Source organism: Taudactylus pleione, unplaced genomic scaffold (assembly GCF_031769625.1).
Source record: "Taudactylus pleione unplaced genomic scaffold, aTauple2 ptg001990l, whole genome shotgun sequence".
Classification (NCBI taxonomy): Eukaryota; Metazoa; Chordata; class Amphibia; order Anura; family Myobatrachidae; genus Taudactylus; species Taudactylus pleione.
In genome coordinates, this window is record NW_028286386.1 from 9,010,193 (window position 1) to 9,033,386 (window position 23,194).

Consider the following 23,194-nt stretch of genomic DNA (forward strand, 5'->3'; position numbering starts at 1 on the left):
TAACTACAATGCATACAATGCATACAATGCATACAATGCATACAATGCATACAATTATACAGAAACTGCAGTTTCTACATAATATTATGAAAAAATAGCATGATAAATAAGGCACCTTAATCATAATACAATTCGTCAGAATCCTGAACATCCTGCGATTACAAGCTCAATGTTTTCTCTTCCAGGAGCTATTATTATTTATTACAGATAAAATATTAAGGCCTATACAGCTTTTACCTTAAACAGCTGATTACAGGTCTGATTTGGTTTTAGTGTTTGACAGAATCTTATATTAAAGTAACTAATATTTTTTCTATCTATAAAGTTGCCATGTAATGAGGTATAGTTAGAGGCCTCTGAAGTCTAAAGCAAAATCTGTCCACCCCCTATGTTACTTGAACTCTTATCAGTCTGATGCTGTTGTTAATACTGGGCAACATACACTGTATTGTACAGATACTGTATACCCCCTTTTACATTGATCTAGTCCCTCAAATTAACACAATAAATTCCCCCTTTTGCATAGGGATTACCTCATGACCCAATTTACCTTTTGTGGCCCAATTTACCTTCACTTCCATCCAGTGGTAGATTTCCCAGTAGGCACGAACAGGGGCATAGAGAGGAAGGGAGGGGGTACTCCGATGTAGCCTGGGTATGCTGCCACCCTCCTCCCCTTACCAGTCAGCGGCAGGAGCCTCTCTGCCCAGCACACACTGCTGTATGCTGAGCAGCTGTTGGTCCGCTGCAGTCTCATCTGCCTACATTATGCACTGGGAAATATCACTTTGATGGCCCCCCTTCCTTGTATCTGCGCATGGTGCCACCCTCCCCCACCCCCCCCATCCCAACCCCATTCCCCCTAATGCAGCACGCCATACTTTTTTATTGTAGGGGTTGTTACCACACCTCAATGATTAGGTCCCTTCCCCTACAGTACCCTTGCCTGGCCCCGCTCTATACTTACGGTCCTGGGCATGTAAGACGTGCCTAGCTGCTGACCTGTGGCACAGCAGTCCCCACTGCATCAGAGCCCTGGTAGACTGCTGGCCTGACTGGACCATCTGGAGAGTGATTCCCTTTTTTTTTTTTTTTATTTATTCTTTTTGTCATTTAGACTTATTTTATTATTTTGCAACTGGTGGGGACTGCGGGTGACAAATAGTGGTACGGGAGGTGATGGTGGGTGGGTGAGTGGGGCTGGGGCTGCCTTGACTGTACGGAGGCATTGAGACCTGCTCTGACCTAAAGATGTTCAAGAATATCACTGGAGCACTTTCTGATCAATAGTCCTAAGACTGAAGGTCTTAGTGCATTGATAAACTGTATTCTCATAATTCTGGGCCCGGCCTACAAAACGTCTGCCTCCACCATGCACAAGTGACAGATGTTCTGTAACGGCATAGTTTGTTTCCTAAGTTTATTTTATAACTTTTCATTGTGAAATATAAATTTTTGTAGATAGTCAGAAAAATTTCAGCATTATCTAGATTGTATTGTAGCTATGTGGTTATAAGTAATATTTATTGTTCTTATAATTGTTATACAAGTGTGCCTGTGTAAACGGAATCTGGATAGTTTGCACAATAACGGTAGCTTATTCAGTGTTTGCTCTTAATCGTTAGATCATGGCAGATGAAGCACGGAGACACAGCTGCAGTAATGAGACTTGCTGCTCATGAAAAAAAAAGAAAAGGCTCAGTAATAATATATGTGAATTGCAGCCCATGACCACCTGCATGCGTCATGGAGACGGGAGGAAGCCCTTAAATGTTTAATAAATGTGTCCTTTGTCTCCATTTTGTATGGGATGCTATTAATAACTAAACTGGTAGGATCATATCGTTTCCGTTACTATAGCATCTACTAGTGTAGCATGGCTACCCGTGTCAGGGACACATGACAATCTAGGAGGATAATTATCACTTCTCAGAATCCTGGGACACTGACGGGGCAGAATAATAGAAGGAACTTTTCTACCTTTATTTTCCCATACTGCATCATGTGCGCTTTTGTTTAATATTTAAATGAGGAGTTTTTCCTAAGTCTGTTCCATAGTTTTGTTTCATCAGGAACTATTGCCCAACAGTCCTCATGTGAAACTAGGTTGAATGGCTTTGCCTCTATCCTGAACAGCTGTCTGCTTCCCCTCCAGATAGACTACCATTGATGTGAGCTTCAACCACTTGGATAATTGCATTGCTCATAGACTTTATTTCAACATCTCATTTTGATTCCATAAATAATTGTTTAATTTAATACTACTAAAAGCTGAGGTAAAAGGCCATTTGGCTTACAAATTATTTCTTGCTGAAATGTGTTTATAGAGCTTAGCTATTTTTAATCAAGGTGGCAGATATACCTGTGGGTGAGACGTTACAGTGAGGATGAGAGGTCTGCTGTAGAGCTGAAAAGATAAAGACATACAATGCCTTTCCAAGCACTCAGTACGTTCAAAGAGAAAATCCTCAATCCAGGAAAAGAGGAGGTGAAGCATGGCATTGGGGACTCACTGGGGAACCTGCAAAGGTAAAAGCTTTTTAGAATATTTTTTTACAATTAATTTGACAAAACATTTTTTTACTTTTCTGGCAATTAAACAAAAACTGATTCTAAGTGATCTCTAATAATATCTTACAAATTCAATGGCTTACATATACATGTGTAATTTATCTTTTAAAATACAATATAAATAAGGAATTATATGGTTTATTAGCTACTGTTTAAAAACAATATAAAATATGTAAAAGAATTGTATTTATAAATAAAACATTCTATCATATACATAGTCATGATCTGAAACTGTACTGATGTACTGAAAAGAATGGCAAGCACAATTATAATGGTAAAAACAGAAAAGAAATCAATAATAACACCTACAAATGTAATTGTCTTTTAAGAAGTGACAAATTATAAAGCAGAGAAATTGATAGAGTATTTATATTTTAGGCGCAGTAAGTAAACTAATAATGTAGAAATAAGTAATATCAAGTTTTATCATTTTACTGTAGACAGGATCTTCAATTTAGAATAATTTTTTTTCTGCATAATATTTAGCTATTCTTGATATTTTTATATGATACGTTTGTTTTATGCTTGTTAAATGCATTATTTCCAAAGCTTAATATTAATTTATAAAATATTCCCCAAGCAGTGATACTTAGTTGGGACTTAAATTAAAACTTGTAATAAATTATATGTTCTTTAGGTGATATTGAAATAACATTACCATGTTAGGCAATGTTTCAGCAAGTATTATTTTAATGTATTGTAGTTCTGAGAGGTTGGAACATAAGTCTTTACTCACTCAGTATTTGCACACATAGAATATAGAATAATGGTATTTTAACCCCAGACAGCTTATTTAATACAAATTATTATAAATATATCTAATTATAATAATTTTTATCTAATATTAGTTAATGAAAGGTACAAAGTAGTAAAGACCGACCTTCATTTTAATTTCTCTAAATGAGAAATAAGATGTTTGTTGCACCTTCTACATAAGGAAAACTTGCAGAACTGAAAACTGCATGGATCATAGTACAGTGTGAAGTAATTTACAGCACTAGATAAGTCTTATTTGGGTTCTTAATGTGTGATAAGAATATAAAATATTCACACACAAAATATAGTCCTCAGATATATAAAACTGGAAACCAATGTTTTATATGTAGTATGTGTTTGCACTACTTAAATATAAGTTAAATTGCAAATAAACCTATAGGCAACATTTAATACCAATGCTAATAAATGATTAATACATCACCATGAAATTCAAACAGCCTGCAGACATCCAATAGGTTTCATGAAGTTCATACTACCAAATGTGTCACTCAATGCTTAACATGAATTTCCAGGGCAGAATTATTTCAGTCACTGACATCAATGTATGTGTTGCAATGTACATAGCAGTAAGAGTTCTGTTTAGACATTGGAGCAATCCATTTTGGTGATCCTGATTCCAGAGTCTATTAACATTGCATGTAATTACAATATGTGCTAGTTTAGCGTGCTTAAAGAGTAATACAGTTACTGGCAGGAGCTGTTTAAAGGCATTCAGCACCCGTCACTTTTGGACCATGTATAAGGAAATGTATAAGGTATGCATGCTCTAGAACACAAATGTACAATTATCATTCAGAGTGGAAATGCTCTTTTTTTTTTTTTTTCCAGTTTCCCTGATACCCATGCAGTGGTGTATCTATCATGGGTGCAAGGTGTGGAGTGCACAGGGGCCCTGCACTGCACACCATGCACCCAGGGCTGACCACTGTGTCTTCTGTGGGGTGTGCTGGCTGGCTCCCTACGCTTTTCTTTAGGCACCATCTATTTAGTGATATATATACAGAAAGATGGTGCCGCACAGGAGCTAGCAAAAACTCTCGCACTGTGCCAGAGCCTTTGCTCTTTTCTGTGCATGCACCAACTTTCTGAATTTATAGCTAGAAAGATGGTGTACTGGGAGACGCATAGGTAGCTGGTACAAAGGGTGGTAGGCCCATTCAGATGCCCCCAGTTCTTAATATGCCTCTGTACCTGTGGTCACTTTAAACATTTACAAGTCTGTGTAATGGATTCCATACCATGACAGAAGATAAAATGACAGTACTGTCTCAACGTATGGGCACACTGGGCAGCTGCCCAGGGTCCCACAATGCTAGGGGCCTTTGAGCCAGGGGCTGGTGACTCCAAAGCTTCTTGGAAGGTAGTTAGAAAAGGCTACCCATTCGCTCTGATTGTGTGTAATCCACAATCAGTGCGGCCGGGGAGCGTCTTTCCATGGCTGCCTCTCCGCTGCCAGCCCTATGCACAGCTGCTCGCACCGTGCATTGGGCAGTCGGCTAAGAGGGAGGCAGAGAAAGATGATCCCTAGTCGCTCTGATTGTGTAATGCACTACCTACCTCCCAGCCTGCAGGCAGACAGTGAATGGCTGTCAGCTTGATGATTGGTGGATAGCTCCAGCCATCCCCCAATCAGAGTGCTGATAGCCATTCACTATATGGAAAATTGTGGGGAGACGGTGTGGAACCGCAGAAGGGGTAAATTATGATTTTTAAAATATATTTGGGGTCTGTTTTGTTTTTTGTTTTTTTAAATTTGTTGCAAGGATTATTTAATCTGGGGTCTGATTTTATTAATTGCGGAGAGGGGGCAGTGGGTGTCTGCTTTATGGTCTGATTTTATTAATGGGGGGTCATTAGGTATTCAATCTGGAGTCCGATTTTATTAATGGGGGGGAGGGGAGAGTGGATGTCCGATCGTAGGGGCCCCAGTGCATTTATTTACCCTGTGCCTACAATGTTGTTAAGAGGGACCTGTAAAATAGACTGCATGCAGTCATTGCATTTGCAGTGTGGAGATTGTCAATGAGTAGAGGAGTTAAAGTAGAAAATGCTTCCACTCCCTGTTGACATTTTGAATGTACGTCTTCCTAAACTGCCAGCCATTGTGCAATAAATGAAGGAGGAAGCACTGGTGATAAGTGATGTTACAGTGCACTTCCTCCTACAGTCAATGTTACAGGAACTGTCAGGATGTTTGCTTTTTATAAGAAAGTGTCACCCATATACAGGGCTGGACTTGGCCATCTGGCACTTCTGGCAAATGCCAGAAGGGCCTATGATCTGATGGGCCGGGGTGGTCTGGTCTGAAAGCGCAGCTGTGCAGCCCCGCCTACCGGCATTCAGCTCAGCCAGGAGAGACTGGGTCGTGCCGAGAGGCTAGGCCCCTGTTACTCGCGACACATCCCTGTGATATTTAACTACGCCCCAGTGAGGCAAGACCACATCCTTTTATGCAAATGCGCACCTAAGGCGCACACACGGAGGGGAATGCCAGGGCTGATCTAGAGAGCCAGTCCGTCCCTGCCCAAATATAGATATAGAATATTAAAATTCAAGGATATGTCTAGCAAATTGTTTATGGCAACTATCTTAAAAAATTGTGACTGTCTTTACATGTCGGGACAGTTGGCAATGGTGCAGATGAATTGGAAAGTGAACTGCTTCTTATAAGTGAAGAAAGACCAAAGTCTGTAATAGTATGCAATAATGAGATATAATAATAACCTTCATATGCCTGAACTATTCACCATTTAGTATCTGTGTGTGCAAAACTTTGGCTCTCAAATATGACTATACACACAGGGAACACTGTGACAATAAAGCAACCTGGGTGGATAGATATATAATAGAAAAATATTACATAACATGATTACAACTATGTTTTATTTTAATCAGGAAAATTGATGGAACAAATGTCGATGAGGACAACATAGAACTAAATGAAGATGGACAGCCAATACAGGCCCCCACTCACATGCCCCCCAGATTTGACTGTTATTGCTGTGGACTCCCCAAACGTTACATCATTGCCATTATGAGTGGGCTAGGTTTTTGTATTTCCTTTGGAATTAGGTGTAATCTTGGTGTTGCCATTGTAGAAATGGTGAACAACAACACTGTTTATGTTAATGGGAAACCTGAGATTCAGGTGAGTCACAGTTCCATGATTTAATGACCATTGTACTGCAAGTTCTAATATTTAGGGGGAGATGTATCAAGCCTTGGAGAGAGAGAAAGCTTTTAGAAGTTGCACAAAGCAGTGAAACTGCTTCTAGCTGTCATTTATCTAGCACAGTCTTTGAAATGGCAGAAGCTGATTTGTTGCTTCAGCAAGTACTCCACTTTATCTCTCTCCAAGGCTTGATACATCTCCCCCATAGGACTGTTACTAAACATAATTGGGAGAGCTGGTTAATTGCCAAAAACATTCTTGTTATAAATATTAATAAATATACTTAGAAAACGTATTTCTCACATCTAAATTTGAAGAATTGTTCTCAGGAACTGAACCAAGCCAAACGTGACAAATGTTGCACCCGTGTTCGTTCCACAGATTGTTTGAAGCAAAATTAGTGATAACATGGAAATTAATCCAACTACAAATTAATCTCTCCAAAAGATTCTTTATATCCCAAATTTGATTTTACATGGTAAAATAGTGATTAAATACCTGGAGGTTTATCACTATCTTTTATATACAAAGAAATTCACTAAACTTTTAGTCATGATTAAGTCAGATCTTTATACTGGAGATCTCAGATTATGTTGTGACTATACAATCTCATTGTAATTAAAATTAATACCCATAAAAGTCTATATGCTTTCCAGAACCTGCATATCGAAGACCCCTTCCCAGAATTTGCTAGTATTCAAAGGTGCCTCACTAGTTTCATTAGGCGATCATTACTCAAAAACCCACTAGACGTGGGGGCGGAGGATTTCCTGATATTAAACTTTAATACTGGGCAGCTCATGGGAGCCAAATTACAGCCTCCTTTACTCCACTCCACACTTTATCTGGGGTATATAGAGGCCAAATATATAGGCCCTTCCTCTGTCTCTAATCTTTGGGATTCTCTCTAGAGATCCAGCTGTAATCTGGTGAGATCTATTCCTACTTTCAAATTCTCAGCAACAATTTGGGAAACGTATAAATCACAAGTTCTCTCCCACTCTACACCATCACCTATCAACTTTTGTGAGACTCCACTCTAGGATCACATACTAGCCATAAGAGGGAATGTGAAAGGGATATTGGACCAACCTAGACTAGGATTGTTATGAAACAATTAGGGATGTTTGCCTTTAGCTCCATAACTACCTTGATTAAAGAAAATGTATACCAAGTATAATTCAGGTGGTACTAAAGGTCAAATAATATGGACTTTGACACAAAATGTTTTTTTTTTTTATTATTTTTTTTTTTTTTACCAAAAAACCTGTGGCAATAAATATTTTAGTGTTTGCTTTTATATCAGATCACTTCTTAATGAGATGACAGGAACAAGTTGGCAATGATAGCACGTGTCTGGTATAAACCAGACATGCTTCGCATAAACTAACAGCCATGCAAATCATTAATCGTCATTATTGAAACTGTAACACCATCTCTAATGTAAAACGGCTCCACCTCATGTGAAAAAAGGTTAAACAAACACACACAAGCATAATATATGCCAGAGCCATGAAGAAATCATGCTCTAATTTCTGCACCATGCTGCATTCGGCAGCATGGCGTCGCTAACGATATCCACAAATTTGGCTGCATGTACAGGCGACTGGGGATATCGTTAATGACCCGTTTGAGCGCACATCGTTCGTCGTGAGGGCATACACACAAGATAATACGAACGGTATACCGTTCATTAAAATCATCCAGTGTGTACGGCCCTTTAATGGCTGAATGGTTGGTACTTAATCTCTTTCCATTTTATCTCTCTCCAAGGCGTAATACATCACCCCCCTAATGTTTACAGTGCCTTCACTTAATGGGAAATGTATGTCTTTACAGAAAGCCCAGTTCAGCTGGGATCCAGAAACAGTTGGCTTGATCCACGGATCTTTTTTCTGGGGATATATTGTGACCCAAATCCCCGGAGGGTTTATTGCGAACAAGCTTTCTGCCAATAGGTAATTATACCATCTTTAACTTTATTATTAGACCCTAACATTTCATAGTACTTTTATAAAGTAGACAATTTTGATGTCTGCACCCAGTATTGTGTAAACCTACAGAGCAGAGTTTCCAAAGCTTTCTAGAATCGAAGTTACATACAGTATCAGCATTTTTTACTGCATCCCTAGGACACCAGTTTCTTATTGAGACATTCAACAAAAAATACTAAATGAAGTAAATTGTACCTACCTGTCACCCATAGGTTCAGTTATGTGGTGGTAGGCAGGACTGCTCTTCTGTTTATCCAGTGCAGAGCTAGTGGCAGTCAATCACATTTACTATAAATAATATGTTTTGGTACTGAACCACCAATCCATGGCACCTTCAAAGTGCCTTGTTGCGCCTCAGGGTAACACACTTTGAGAACCACTGCTATAGAAGGAGTCTCTGATATTTAAATATAGCATCTCCTTTTTTTCACAGAGTGCAATGTGCTCAGCGCCACTGTTTCCCAAGGACTTAATGTGTATAATATAAGATCACAGAATGTTGGTTCAATCAACAAAGATAGCAACACAACAATTCCACATGCAGCAGAAACAGAATACACTACTGTGGGACAGAAGCACAATGGATAGCAATAAATAAAGCAGTTAGGGACAGGCTGCAAACATCACATTGTATAAGCAAATGGACTAGCAGGTTTCAATGCAAGAGAGTCAATAAAAAAACCTGGGTTAGGACAATGGTGGACATAGTCATTATAAACTAAGGTCAGAAGAATAACAGGTAGAATAGTAAAACACGAGTTGAGTCAATAATGAGCACAAATAGAGCAGACTAGTCTGAATGTTATAGCAGGCAACATGTGAGTGCCACAGATTAGCATATGACGCACCTGTAACCAATCACAGTTCTTCCATTACACCACAATGAAAGGCAGACAGCTGCATCTGGGGAATGATGATAATTAGTACTGGGACCTTTGCTGTTCACTTCTGACAGTACTCCTGCCACCAATTTACAAGCATAAAAAATAGACACTGGACTTTAACCACATATATATATATATATATATATATATATATATATAATAAAACTGATATAATTGCAGTATATTTTGAGGTAAGTGGATACAGCAATTTTTGGAAAAAACAATTACTGTGCTGTTTCTGCTGTTTGTTATGTTGCAGGCTGTAAAGGTTTTTTTTTTATACACACTCATTGGAAATTATTGCCTAATGACATTTTTTTATTTATGTAAATGAAATACACAGCATGTTCAATTGTGTACAAATAAAAACATATTTTAATTAGTTTCTCTCTAGTGTTTCCTAAAAAGTTTGATAACATTGTACATATCTAACTCAGAATACAGCACTGACGATAACTAAGCACACACAGTGGGCAGCAGTACACCCCTGCAGACCTCACTCTGGTTCTGCTTTCAGCATTGGCACAACATTCCATCGCTGGGTCCCATAGCATTGCTGATTCACCCTCCAGAGGTCCCCACTATGTTCTCCTGAGCATAAGAGTTTGGGAAGAGTGAAGCCCCCATGCATGCTAATAAGAGAAGAACAAGGTGCTAGATAGCAGGCAGACCAGCATTACTGATCCCCCCCCCCCCCCTAAAACTCTGTGCCTCATAGCTGTGCACCCTTACAATGGAGGTAGTTCTACCACTGGCTTTTAGGCTAGGTTATCATGGGAATTGAAACAGTCACTTGGTGTCGAGAATTTGTAAAACTTCTAAGAAAAGTAAAATGTCAGTGGAAGACATACAGACTTAGGGGCCTATTCATTAAACGCAAAAATTCAATGGAGATAATTAGCTTTAGAACTCTCATGGAGTTCTAGCTAATTATAGGTGGAATTCATCGTTCCACCTCTCCATAAGTATCTATTCCGAAAAGCTGTCATTTTTGCGATGACAGCTTTTCGGGAAATAGATACTTTTCCCTGCCTACACTACCTTATCGCGTCTGGAAACAGTGCTGCGCATGCGCTGTTACATCTGTAAAACCAGTGCATGCGCAGCACTGCCTACAGATGCGTTAAGTTTCGTACCCCCCCCACCCCCCTCCCCCCTCCGCTCACCTTCCCCCCCCCGACTTACCTGTCCGCGCAGCAGCCTCCGGCTCCGTCCTGCTGGTCTGTCATGTGGTTTCCCAGCAGACCACATGACAGATTAGAAAAAAAAAAAAATCTTTTTTTTTCTTTTTCTAAACTTTCTTGTGCTCTGCCGGGGAGCACACATGACAGACCAGCCTCCGGAGCCTGAGGACGGAGCAGAGCGCCGGAGGGACTCGTCGGGGGACCTGCACACGCTGATACAGGTAAGTGGATTCTGCTATTCGCCACCTCACAGTGGCGAATAGTAACTGCATCAAATTCCGAAAATTGATAATTTTCGGAATTTGATGAATACCATAATTTTCACATCCCCATACTAATGTATGGGGAGTGTGGAAATTAACGCAGGGGAACTTAGCAAGGAGATATCTGTGATATCTCCTGTGTTAAGTCTGTTCATGAATACCAAAATAACGTTATTTAAGGAAAATGTCCTTAAAAACGTTATTTTTAGTGTTGATGAATAGGCCCCTCAATCTTGTAAAGCAATTTGAATCTGTTATGAAAGCTAAACTTAATATACATTAGTTATTTGACTAATTTAACTAATTTAAGTTATTTAATATACATTAGTTATTCGATATCGACCAGGTTGGCCTGTTTACTATAAGGACCCGCGATTGTTTATCGTGGGTCGTTCTAGTCGATGGGGGGTTGGTGCATGTGTTGGATGTTCGATATCGTTATCTGATCGACCAGAAGTCTGACCGTTTGTATGCACCATAAGATAACAAAAATTGTGTCTTCTGTTTAGAAACATTTATCTAACTTTACCCAGTAAACTTTGTCCTGTTCAGTTTCGACATAATTGCCATTCACAAGAATAATAGTATTTTGTATCATACTTGTGACTGATTTTTCCCAGCAGCGATACACTCTAACATGAGGGACCGTGCTTTGTACTATGCCATTGTCTTGGTCTTCCAGAGAGGATAGTGTCTACTTGATGTTAGAAAAATGTTGAATAAGATTAGATAATCTCAAGACATAAAGATCTTGCACCACTTATTAAATATATTTTACTATGAGGATCCAACTGTGGTGTAATATTAAGCATTACTCACAGTATGTTTTATTTCTCCTAGGGTATTCGGTGCTGCTATTTTTTTAACATCTGTCCTAAATATGCTGATTCCATCTGCAGCAAAAGTGCATTACGGGTGTGTTATGTCTGTTCGCATTCTGCAAGGTCTTGTTGAGGTAGGTATTGGCAACATAGCTATTAGGAGTTTTTGGTTCTTTTGCACCCACATGAAAGGAACTGCTAAAAAATCTAATCATATAGGGTAAATACAGAATTCTAATATTCATATGAACTACTGGGGAATTTCTGGAAGTCAGACAATATGCTTAAAGTGAAATCAACATTTTGTTTTTGTCTTTTAAAACATTACCAGGGTGTTACATACCCAGCATGCCATGGGATGTGGAGTAAATGGGCACCGCCACTGGAGAGAAGCAGACTAGCAACCACGTCCTTCTGTGGTAACGTAACCTCTTTTTTTTTCCAATAATTTATTGATTGTTTAATTTCAAATTAAAGTCATTGTCACTACCCTGGGGCACAAAATTGGAAAGCGGAGCCAAAGGTTGGTATACTTTATTTGCTCGATAAACAGCTTCAGATAATAGTCCTCAGTGGCTTGAAGCCAGACTGTAGAAGCGAGTAGTAAAAACCAGTCTGAGCAGAAAGCCGCACTGGTGCAATGAAATAGCACAGATGCGGGGCTGAATTAACTGGGTATATATACTTACAATAGTTGTAATAAGCTGTATCAATGACAGCACTGAGGCAGTTCTGGCAGTGGTAGTGACAGGAATAGGATGTGCAGGTAACAAGGCTGAAACAGGGCCGTAACTAGGGTAGTGCAACCTGTGCCATGGCACAGGGCACCAGAGGGCAGGGGGCACTGTTTGGGCCTGTCACTTTTCCTGTTTATTATCATTCTCACTTGTAGCTTCCTCATCTTTTATCCCCTATCTCTTCCCTGGCCCTTCCCCATGAGGCCATGGCCCTTTTTCAGGTGCACTATCTTATGTTCCTATTTAAAAAATAGAGGGGGGTGAGAGGCGTCAATGCTCTCTCTGGCACAGAGCACCAAAAAGTCTAGTTACGGCTCTGGGCTGAAGTAACTGGATCCTCTGGCAATGGTTGTGAATGAGCTGTAGAAGTAATAGATCTAAAATAGATAAATAGACACTGCAGGTAACTGGATTAAGAAGATGCATATTCTGGTGAAGCTAAATGCACTGGGCAGGTAACATAGCTGAAATATTTAGATAAACCAGCAATGTTTCTATACATTGAATAGGGGATGTAGTTAGTATGCTGGCGAACGGGACCCCGGCCGTCAGATGCCCGACCCGGGACTAAAGATAAGCGTTGAAATCCTGACGCTAGTCTATATCCTGACGCCGGATTCTCGATAGCCGTCATCCCGAACAAAGGTATACGTGGCATCTTAGCTGTCAGCCGTGGGGTGTTAGGGTTAGGCTTTGGGGGGGTTATGCACCACTGGGGGTGGGTTAGGGTTAGGCACCAAGGGGTAAGGGTTAGGTTTAGGCACTAACGGGGAGGGTTAGGGTTCTGGGTGGGGAACGTTAGGGAGAGAAAGGGGGAGGGTTAGTATACTTACCCGACCCCTGTCAGGATACTAAGTATTGGGATGCTGCTGTTGGCATTTTGACAGCAGGCATCCTGATCGCTTCAGAGACCAGCGCTCCCAGGAATGAGAGGCGCTCATGTGCCTGCTGGCTCCAGTTAGATCCAGCAGGCAGAGGCAGCAGCATCGACCTTGGGACTCGGGAGCCCTGACTACGTGGAGCAGTTTCAGCATGAAGACACCTAAGTTTCTTCATAGAGGTGTGGACGGGGAGGGGGAGCTAGTACTGGGGGCACTACCTTAGGGGACACGACTACAGGGAGCATTGCAGAAGGGGCACAACTACTGAGGGTATTGCAGAATGTGCACACCTACAGGGGGCATTGCAAAAGGGCCACAACTACTGGGGACATTGCTTAATGAGCATAACTACAGGGGGGCACTACATATGGGGCACAGCATAATGGGCACTGGCTTTCTCAATGTATTTTATGTGGTTCTGGATTTCAATATGTATTTTATTTAGATGTGTATTTTAAATGTATTTTATGTGGATCTGGCTTGTTTCTGTGTAATTTATGTGAACGTAGCTATTTCAATGTTTTCTATATTGCTCTGGATTTTTCTTTCACTTCAACAGTGAAATTATATTGGGAACTGTATGTAAATTGTCTGCTTTCAATGTGTTGGGCTCGCCGCCAGCCTGACTAAAAACGGCCTGTGTGACACAAGGTCATGCTCCTGTGATTGTCTTACCAAAGGTGCGTGCACAAAAATGGGGCGTGGCCTTGTGTCCGCTTTCGATTGGATTTTCAACTTGACCACAGATATTTTTTTATCGCTTTGCCTCTGACTGGTTGCCACCCCTGGTCTAGGGGATAGGGAATGGTGGGATGGGTAGTTCAGGAACAATGGGAATAGTACTTTTAACAAAAACTACTGATATGTATTTAATAATAGGGTTGTCAATAGTTAACTGCATATCATAACTAAAATATTATACTATACAATATGTACAGCCAGGATTAAAAATATGATGTGACTAAAGCAGTACTTCTTGAAATAAAATAGAGAAAACTACTTGCTATAAAATAGAGACAACTAAAGGGCCTGAAGCAGAGGTGTTTGTAGTGTTGAGTCCGCACACAAGCGGATGATGTTTTCAGTCTGCAGATGCGTCCGAGTTGGACTGCGCATGTGTACCGATGGTTACCACCAGGAGCTACAGAATTAATTTAGAAGCAAGAGCTGGAGATTTCAGTGGACGAACCGGGATGTGGTTAGCCAAATTTGGGCATGTCACGGTCAGCGACCAAGTATAAAGATTCAGTTGCACTGGCAGTGGCGGTCATGTTCAGATGGAGATTGTGCCTCGATAAAGCTAATGCACTCCAATGGTGCGACTGATGGTGTGTCTTTATATGCACATTGGCAGATAAACACCGCAAACGGTGGGCGTCTCTGTATGAATACCAATGGCTGCGGCTTTAGCACAAAGACGCAGTCACAGCTGTAATAGCGTGCACCTCTGAATCAGGGCCTAAGTGTATAATGCCGGATCATGGCATCATAGTATAATATACAATGGTTATCTGGTAGTTAAAGAAAACTAATAATAGGTAATATTTTGTCACTATATCAGATGGATGCTGGGTCCCAAAAAAGACTGATCTCTGTTGATATCGGATAGTCACTGTCGGAAAGATGCCAGGATTCTCAGACATGAAAGATAATACTTTCTAATATATATCCAAAGGACACTGGATCCCGAAATAGACTGATCTCTAGTTACCTACTATCCATCTGGCTTTCAGTGTTCTCTCACTAATGCATTGCTAAGGCAGAGGAAAATCTCCTAAACATAACGGTACTTGTATATTGGATTAACTGGACAGCTGATCCTCATCCATACAATTTACGCTTACTCTGGAATGTCGCTATAGGTTTAATGTGAGGCTCACACTTGTTAAGCATCAGATTTATCTTAGTGGCCACCTGGTCATACTCTTCCTTCACTGGGACTTATACTAGTATTTTGGACCCATCATTTGCAGGGTTGATAGTTGCTTGTTCCTCCAATTGGTCTTCTAGTATTTCTCTCCTCCTCTGTGCGGCATTTAGCCCGGCTGCTAACTGCAGTGACTATCAGGATGATAAGGCATTTGAGCCTCTGAGAAGATTGTCCTGCTGTATGGTGAGATTCGGGCGGGCATCTTCTTTTGCACGTTGCCTGTCTGTCGCATTTTTTTATACAAACATTATGGGCTGATTCAGAGCACACTATTACAGCTGCGTCTGCATCTTTTGCCGCAATACAACTGCGTCTTTATGCTAATGCTGCAGCCAATGGGATCGATGAGATTCATGTAGAGACTCCCACCAGCTGCAGCACTAATCTGCTGCTGTGCGCATTAAGGCTCACCACCGGTTACACCACTGAACATTGCATTTGCCCTATGTAGATGCAGATTATCTGTCTGCCCAGGGCCAGAAGACGCTGACCACAGACCAAAAACTTTGGGCGCTTGTGTGTGGCATTGACACTGCTTCCACCTCTGAATCAGATCCTCACCGATCTGAAAAGGCAGGGCCGGCTCCAGGGGTTGGAGCACCCTGTGCCGGATCTTAACAGGGCGCCCTTACATAGCGGACGACCGAAAATGGGGGCATGGCCTAATAACCATAGGCCACACCCCTGTGACGTTATTTGGCACTGAATGCCTCCAAATAACGTCAAGCTGGGGGGAGTCTCACTAGCTGGGCTTCCCCCAGCCCTCTCCCGTCACTGAATGGATGCCACGCGCATGCGCCCAGCATCCATTCAGACTCCGGGGTCCAGCACCGCCGCACAGCTGCGGCGGTGGGGGTCCCCAACCTCCCGACTTGACCACCCATGGCCGACTTCGGCCCACAGGTGGAACAGCGGTACAGTACTGTCCCCCTGAAATCGGGATGTTGGTGGAGGGGTCGCCCTCTGTGAGTGGTGCCCCTGTGCGACCGCACTGGTTGAACACCCCTAGAGCCAGTCCTGTGAAAAGAGCTCCTTAGCTGCTGTACTGTGTAAAATGTCACTAAGGCTTTTTTAAGGGGATAGTTTTTATATTTTTCATCCAGAGATGCAGAACAAATTGCATACATTTTGTGATTAAACTCGCCCACCAAGTTCGGATCTCAAAATGAGGCAAAACTTAATTTTCCTGGATTTTGCATGATTTGGATTGCATATAAAAGTCCCTCCCTTGTAATCAGGTGTCATTTCACACAGGAGTGTGTATGGCATACATGACTACTCTCCCGATTTGGCCGAGAGCCTCCCGAAAATTGGATGCCGCACCTGCCCCTCCAGTCCCCGCCGCAATGCATCCCCAAACACCTGCAGCGATGGGGCTGATGACGTGATTCATGCTGAATCGTTCTTCACAATGCCAGAAGTCACTGCATTCTTTAGCGGGGGTGGTGACAAAATTACGTGAGTGTGCGGTTCCGCCCCTAGCCTTGGTCCTAAACAGCGTGTAATGTCCCCGGCCATGCTCCTTTTACCGCCCCACCCCCTGCTAAACCGACCTGGCTGCTTCCTCCCTGTGGGACACTTAAAAAAAGAAAATATCACACACGTTTCCAAGGATCTATTAAAGATCCTTGTAGAAATGGGGGCCAACTGTTCAGCACAGGACACACCATCCGAACCAGGTGCCTTCCTGGACCTCAACCCTCTGAACAGCCCAGCCACCTCCTCCTGTCCAACCTGCAACCCAGGTAAAAAACCTCCTAGGTCCAGATAACGAAGTTAGAGGTGGTTCCTCCAAATGGAAAGTATGATTGGAACCAGCACAAAAAAATAGTATCAGAATTTTCAAACCTGCAGTAAAAAAATAGTTTGTTAAACTGCTATCCTGTCTGCCAATACTGTGCCAGTATGTTTAATAGATGTGCGCTATTCTTTTAAGCTCCCATGTGTTTGTGTCACTGCTCTGTCGCTTGGTTTAGCCAGCCAGCTCGCTGCAGCCTTTAGGCCCCCATACATCAGAGATTGATTGCAACAATCGTGCAATTTGCAATCGATTGTGTATAAAAATCTTTCCCTTTTTCAATCGATTGCAGATTGCAGAATTGCCACAATCGATTAAAAAAGAGAGAGATTTTTATACACAATCGATTGCAAATTGCACGATTGCTGCAATCGATCTCTGATGTATGGGGGCCTTCAGGCCAATATTGGTGAAAATAATCATTGTGAGCTGTGAGGTAGTCAAAATTGACTGGACATGACTGAAAATTAATGTTAATGATACTGTAGGAACAAAAACAGGTCCAAATGACATGATTATAGCTGTTTTTGTCAATTTTTTAAGAAATCAACTGTCAAATTAATAAAGAACAATAAAAGGAAAAATCTAGTCCTGCTGCTAGATCAGGCTTAGGCAGTTTTTGCTCAGCTGCAACAGATTGCCGAAGCCTGATCTAGCACAGGACTAGTGTTTTATAGTAACATTCATATTTATTTCTAATACAGAATCTTTATAATTGTCTGTGGTACCCAAGCATTCCCTACGAGAACATGTCCTTATCTGGCTGCCCGTCTTCCTGCGCGCACTGTCCCTTTTTAAAATATGGAGGAGGGGCGCCAATGCTCTTTTAGGCACAGGGCACCAAAATGTCTAGTTACGGCTCTGAGCGTATATTGCACTACTATACTTGAAGGCCACATCTCTATCTCTGTGTTGTCGTGGGGCACCCGGCACAAATACGTTATTACTACTATAAATATAATTTAGTATTGTTAGTTGTAGGCATATTTTTACTCCTCTGTATACCTTTTAGTTACAGAATGTCAGCAAATTTACTGGATTTGCCCTTATGAGAGAGTAATATTACCTATAACTTTAGCCTCTGATTACTGCTCCTCAATATGTATTTCCATGTCCCAGATCTATGACCATCTTACCTGTTATTTTTTCCTTTTAGGGTCGTATGCTGGTGCAGTTGTTGCCATGCCACTAGCAGGGATACTCGTACAATACATTGGTTGGTCCTCTGTCTTCTACATTTACGGTAAGTTTTTCTCAATATGCAAATTGTTTCACATATTAGAAATGGCATAGACATTGCCTGGCAATTTATTGCTGTGTTCATCCAATGGTTCATCAAATGCTCAAGAAGTTGAAAGGTAAAAAAAAATTACCAAATAAAAAGACGTTATTGTTGTTTTTGCTTTGTCTAAATATTTCTAGTAAAATATTTCGGGAGCGAATTACTCCTTATTGACTTAGACTGCACATAATTGCAGCTGTTTGCAACCACTTTGCAGGTGCCATAAGATGATGCAGACTGATAGATGCAATGTAGGCTAAACTCATGTCAATTGTGTTTTGCACAGGTATGCAACCAGGGGCGTCACTACGGGAGTTCTGACCGCACCGGGTGACACCATCCGAGGGTGGTGACACTAAAATAGCAGAGTTGCTGTGCTTTTTTGGTGTCACCCCCTCGGATGGTGTCACCGGACAGCGCTGCAGCAGTGATGGATGATGCATGCATGCGTGAGTCATCCACAGTGTGCTGGGAGAGGCTGGGGGCTTCCCAGCATAACGAGAACGGGGGCGTGACATGCGGACATGCTCCCAAAAATGGCAGACTTCAGGGGGCATAGCCTGTCCGGGTCAGTAGGTGCTGCACTGGGTGTAACCACCCATTGTGATGTGTCTCTATGCAATACCTACTGTATATTGTAGTCTAAAGATGCATGTATTCTTACTTGTTTCTCCACCATTAATTGTACTGAACTAGACATGTATCACTATCACATACTGCCTCTGATGTCACAGTTCCCTGAGGAATTACAATGAGGCTTCAATGCATTTTCTAACTGCCCAGGGGAATGAATGATACAGTGCAGTATATTGCACCACTAGTCTAAATCACTATAGGAAGACAAAGAAGGAAGATTGATGTGAGATGATCCTGAAATTGATAAAAGGTTTAATAATGGCATCTCAATGAAATATATATATTTTTGTATCATGAGTAACACACAGTCTATCCAAAGCGCACTACCATCCAACAGTGTCATGTCTGATTGGGAAAGCAGAAATTGTGATGACCAATTTTGTTTTGTACCAAATCGCATGAGCCCAAAATAACTGTGAAGCCCAATAGGATATACATTGTTTAGCCAGAGAGCTGAATGTTCAGCTCTGTCCCATTTGGCCCAACACAATGGTGCCAAGTTGGACTGATTGCTTGGCACTGTACCCAAGTGGCCATATCTGCTTGTGTAGGCACAAAGGAGCCCCTGTGTTTGACAATGCTTAGCAATAATACAAATTTAGCATGAATTGTAATGATGTAGTTTTAGTTCTACAAACTGCAATCATATCCCTTCTTCATACAGGAATATTCGGCATGTTCTGGTACGTGTTCTGGCTGCTGCATGCCACAGAGAGCCCAGCCGCACATCCTTCTATTACTGCTGAAGAAAGATCATACATTGAGACAAGTATAGGAGAAGGCTGTAGTTTAGTTACAGCTGGTGTAAGTATATGGGGATTAATAAACTGTCGCTTTCTAGGGGTGTCCTTTTTGAGGCATTCTTGACCCCATAAGAATGGTCTTTTCCGGGCTTAGTTCCTTTTGGAGCAGCCTTCTAGTAGATTTTTCTGTTAATACTATAGCCTGATGCTGAGTTGGATGCAATCCAAAAACAGACTGCAATTATAACTGTAAGAAGCAATTACAGAGTGCATATGAGCTGCACCATCCATACGCACCTTCACGGTGGATACAAGAGTGGAGAGCTCACCCAAAGGAGTGTCTTGGACATGTAGCCAGACTTCCGTGCTTGTTTGAGGTGTGTGTACGGAGAAGGGTCACCTTCATTAGATTGATCTTTTGCACTCAGCATGGGGTGTGTAACTACCGATACTAATGGGATGTAGTCAGGAAGCCGACAGTCGAAATGCCGACCGCCGGCTTCCCGACTGTCAAATCCCGGCAGGGGACTAATGATAGGTATGAAGAATACGGTACTTCCAACCAGTTACAGTGTGTGCAGTTTCCTATGTGTGTGTCTGCAGCAATGCCCTTTAAAATAGGCCAGCTATAGGCTGAGAATTGTGGCATGTGTATTTTACAATAATGGTCATGCTTGATTTACAGTCACTCCTTCCATGATTCTTCTCACAACACTGTATTCATTATTCACTAAACCTTGTTTGGGTGCTGAGTTGTAGTGAAAGGGACTATTAGTAGCTTTATTTTATTTATTATAGTGTTTACAAAACTCACACTTTGATACAATGTATTGTACTTTACAAGCAGAAAAGAAAAATAAGAAATAAGCTATTCACAAAAATTAGTATTCCTCTTGCTCCCTATCTGGGGGACACCATTTAGAGGGGAGACTGAGGAGTAGGCACTAAATAGTTAATCTATTGGAGATGTAACCCCCCGCCCCCAAGCCTCCCACCTCCTTCAGCAACTCAGTGCCTGAGGGGAGGGGCAAAGTTTGTTTGTAGGAGTGTTTTTTCCTTTATACTCTATTATTCATTTTGTAGGTTGCCTGAATCCCCTTCTGGGATCAGGCCTTTAGAGGGGATGTAGTCACCATCACGGTGGCCGAGATGCTGGCGCTCAGAATACAGGCACCAGGGCCCCGGCGGCAGAATCTCGACCGCCAGCATCACGCCGGTAAGTGTTAGGGGGAGGGTTGGGGTTAGGCACTAGGGGGATTGTTAGGGTTAGACTGGGGGAGGAGGGTTGGGGTTAGGCACTAGGGGGAGGGTTAGGGTTAGACTGGGGGAGGAGGGTTAGGCTGTGGGGGAGAGGGTTAGGCTGTGGGAAAGGTGGGCTAGGGTAAGGTTACTTGCATTCAGGCATCGGAATTCTGACTATCAGGATGCCGCTGTCAGTATTATGACCGCCGGGATCCCATACCCAACCCTTTTAGGGAGCGGTTGTTGTCTTACCAGCCGCAGCCCGTTACTGTCACCAGAAGAGGGTCATCAGGCATATGTGGGTGCTCTGGGACTCTGTTTTCCACCAGCAGAAGCCCCTGACTTAACTGCATTAGCAACCCCACATCCCAGGAGCCGTGACTTTTATATTCAGCTGCCACAGCATAGCGATGGGTGTCCAGGACGACACGGCAAACAGGTAAGAGACTCTGGGGCCTATTCATTAAGTCTAAAATTACAGTTTTAAGGACATTTTCCTTAATTACCGTTATTTTAGTATTCATTATTAGACTTAACGCAGGAGATATCACCGCTATCTCCTGGTTAAGTCCACCTGTGTTAATTTCCACACTCCCCATACATTAGTATGGGGATGTAGAAATTAGGCTATTCATTAAATTCCGAAAATTATGTATTTTGGCAATTTGATGGTGTTACTATACGCCACTGTGAGGTGGCGTGGGTTACACTTACCTGCTTTCAGCTGGGCAGGTCCTCCTCAGCCCCTTCTGTCGCTCCCTGGTCCCTCCTATGGCTCCGGCTGCTGCTCTGACACTGGTTTTTTTTAACTTTACTGTGTTCTGCCGGGAGAACACAAAGTTTAAAAAAAAAATAATCTTCAGCTAGCCGGGTGGGAGGTCGGGGTCATCACAAAAATGACAGCTTTTCGCAATAGATACTGATGGAGAGGAAATGATGAATTCCTCCGGTAATTAGGTAGAACTCCATGCGCATTCTAAACCTAATTACCTCCATTGATATTTTAGTGTTGATGAATCGGCCCCTCTGCTTCTAACTGAGGTCAATTTTGGAGAACACCGCCTTATGCTGGATCCTGATTCCATTATTTAGGTTTAGTGCTGTTTCTGCATGGATGTCGCCATCTTCGCATCTCTTCCCTAGAAAAGAGGGCGGTCCCTGCTATTGGCAACAAAATTATGGGGCTCCAATTATAATCAGCCCCTGCTGTGTCTCATCAAGAAGAAATTTAGCGTACAGTGCAAAACATTCTGGGTTAAGAGGCAGTTGTGATGAGAGGACACTTAATTTACTAAAGGTCGGTTTGGGGTTTTTGGAAGTTTTTCCGTAGATTTTGCAAACTGACCATTTACTAAAGTTAAAACCATGGCAAAATAATAAAAAACCCGACTTTAGAACATCAGACCAACAATTTATTTTTTAACATAGGCAAGAATAGGAACTGCAGATGTACTAATTGTCGGTTTTATAACTGACCAAAAAATTACCGTAAAATGACAGCAAACCTGCCCAAACAATAGACCTCTCTGTGGTACACAAGTTTGGGAAAAGCACTGTAGAGATCACCAAATTTCAGGTGCCCAGCAGATATGATGGCATTTTTGACATATCTATGCTGGACACTAGCCATGGGCGTTACCCACTTCTGCTTTTCTTTGACCAGTCTTTCCCCTCATGCAGCATTGGCAGGCAGGAGTAGAATGCAGCCATTCCCAGAACTGTCTCTGACCTGCATTTTTCAGTGTTCTTGAGATTGTGACTCAAAATTCACAGCACCTACCTCGGTTTTGAAGCTAAGGTTCCAGAATGGGCGCTCTGCAGTCTTGTCTGAGATGAGTTGTAGCTGGTCTTCATTGTGGCTGGTGGGTACAGGGCTCCTGCACCTAGCTCTGTGCTACTACCTGATGGTTACATTTTCTGGTCTCTTGGGCGCAACCTTTGTGCCATGTTTAACTTTTTATGCAACCTGAGAGAGTAATTTTTCCAGCCTATAGGGACCATTATTCCAGTACTTTTTGTGATTAGCACCTTTCTCCAGGTCTAGAAAATCCTACCTCGTTTGTCTTTTCTGAACTTTTGGTTGGGGAGTTTTTCTCCTCTTTTTGAGGTTTGGATCAACATTCTGTCTAGAACTCCTTGGAGTGGTCTTGAGTCTTCTGGGGTAGATCTAGGTATCCCATCAGGATCCGAACATTGTCGGTTCCACACATTTGTGGCCACAGATGCCAGTTTCGGGCGTAAGCTTTTGCACATGGCTCGGCCGGTGTGGGATGTCCTAC

At 42.1% G+C, this 23,194-nt stretch overlaps 1 protein-coding gene across 1 annotated transcript in view; it reads left to right on the plus strand.

The window, feature by feature from the left end:
* Nucleotides 1–2,234: 2,234 nt before the first annotated feature.
* Nucleotides 2,235–23,194, plus strand: part of SLC17A8 (solute carrier family 17 member 8) — a 40,413-nt gene continuing 19,453 nt past the window's right edge. Inside the window, exons 1-7 of the mRNA XM_088465539.1 lie at nt 2,235–2,529; nt 6,244–6,496; nt 8,360–8,478; nt 11,686–11,800; nt 11,998–12,085; nt 18,169–18,255; nt 19,595–19,734. Of these exons, the coding sequence (XP_088321665.1) occupies nt 2,429–2,529; nt 6,244–6,496; nt 8,360–8,478; nt 11,686–11,800; nt 11,998–12,085; nt 18,169–18,255; nt 19,595–19,734 (903 nt within the window). The 5' untranslated portion in view covers nt 2,235–2,428. The remainder of the gene's footprint in view (nt 2,530–6,243; nt 6,497–8,359; nt 8,479–11,685; nt 11,801–11,997; nt 12,086–18,168; nt 18,256–19,594; nt 19,735–23,194) is intronic.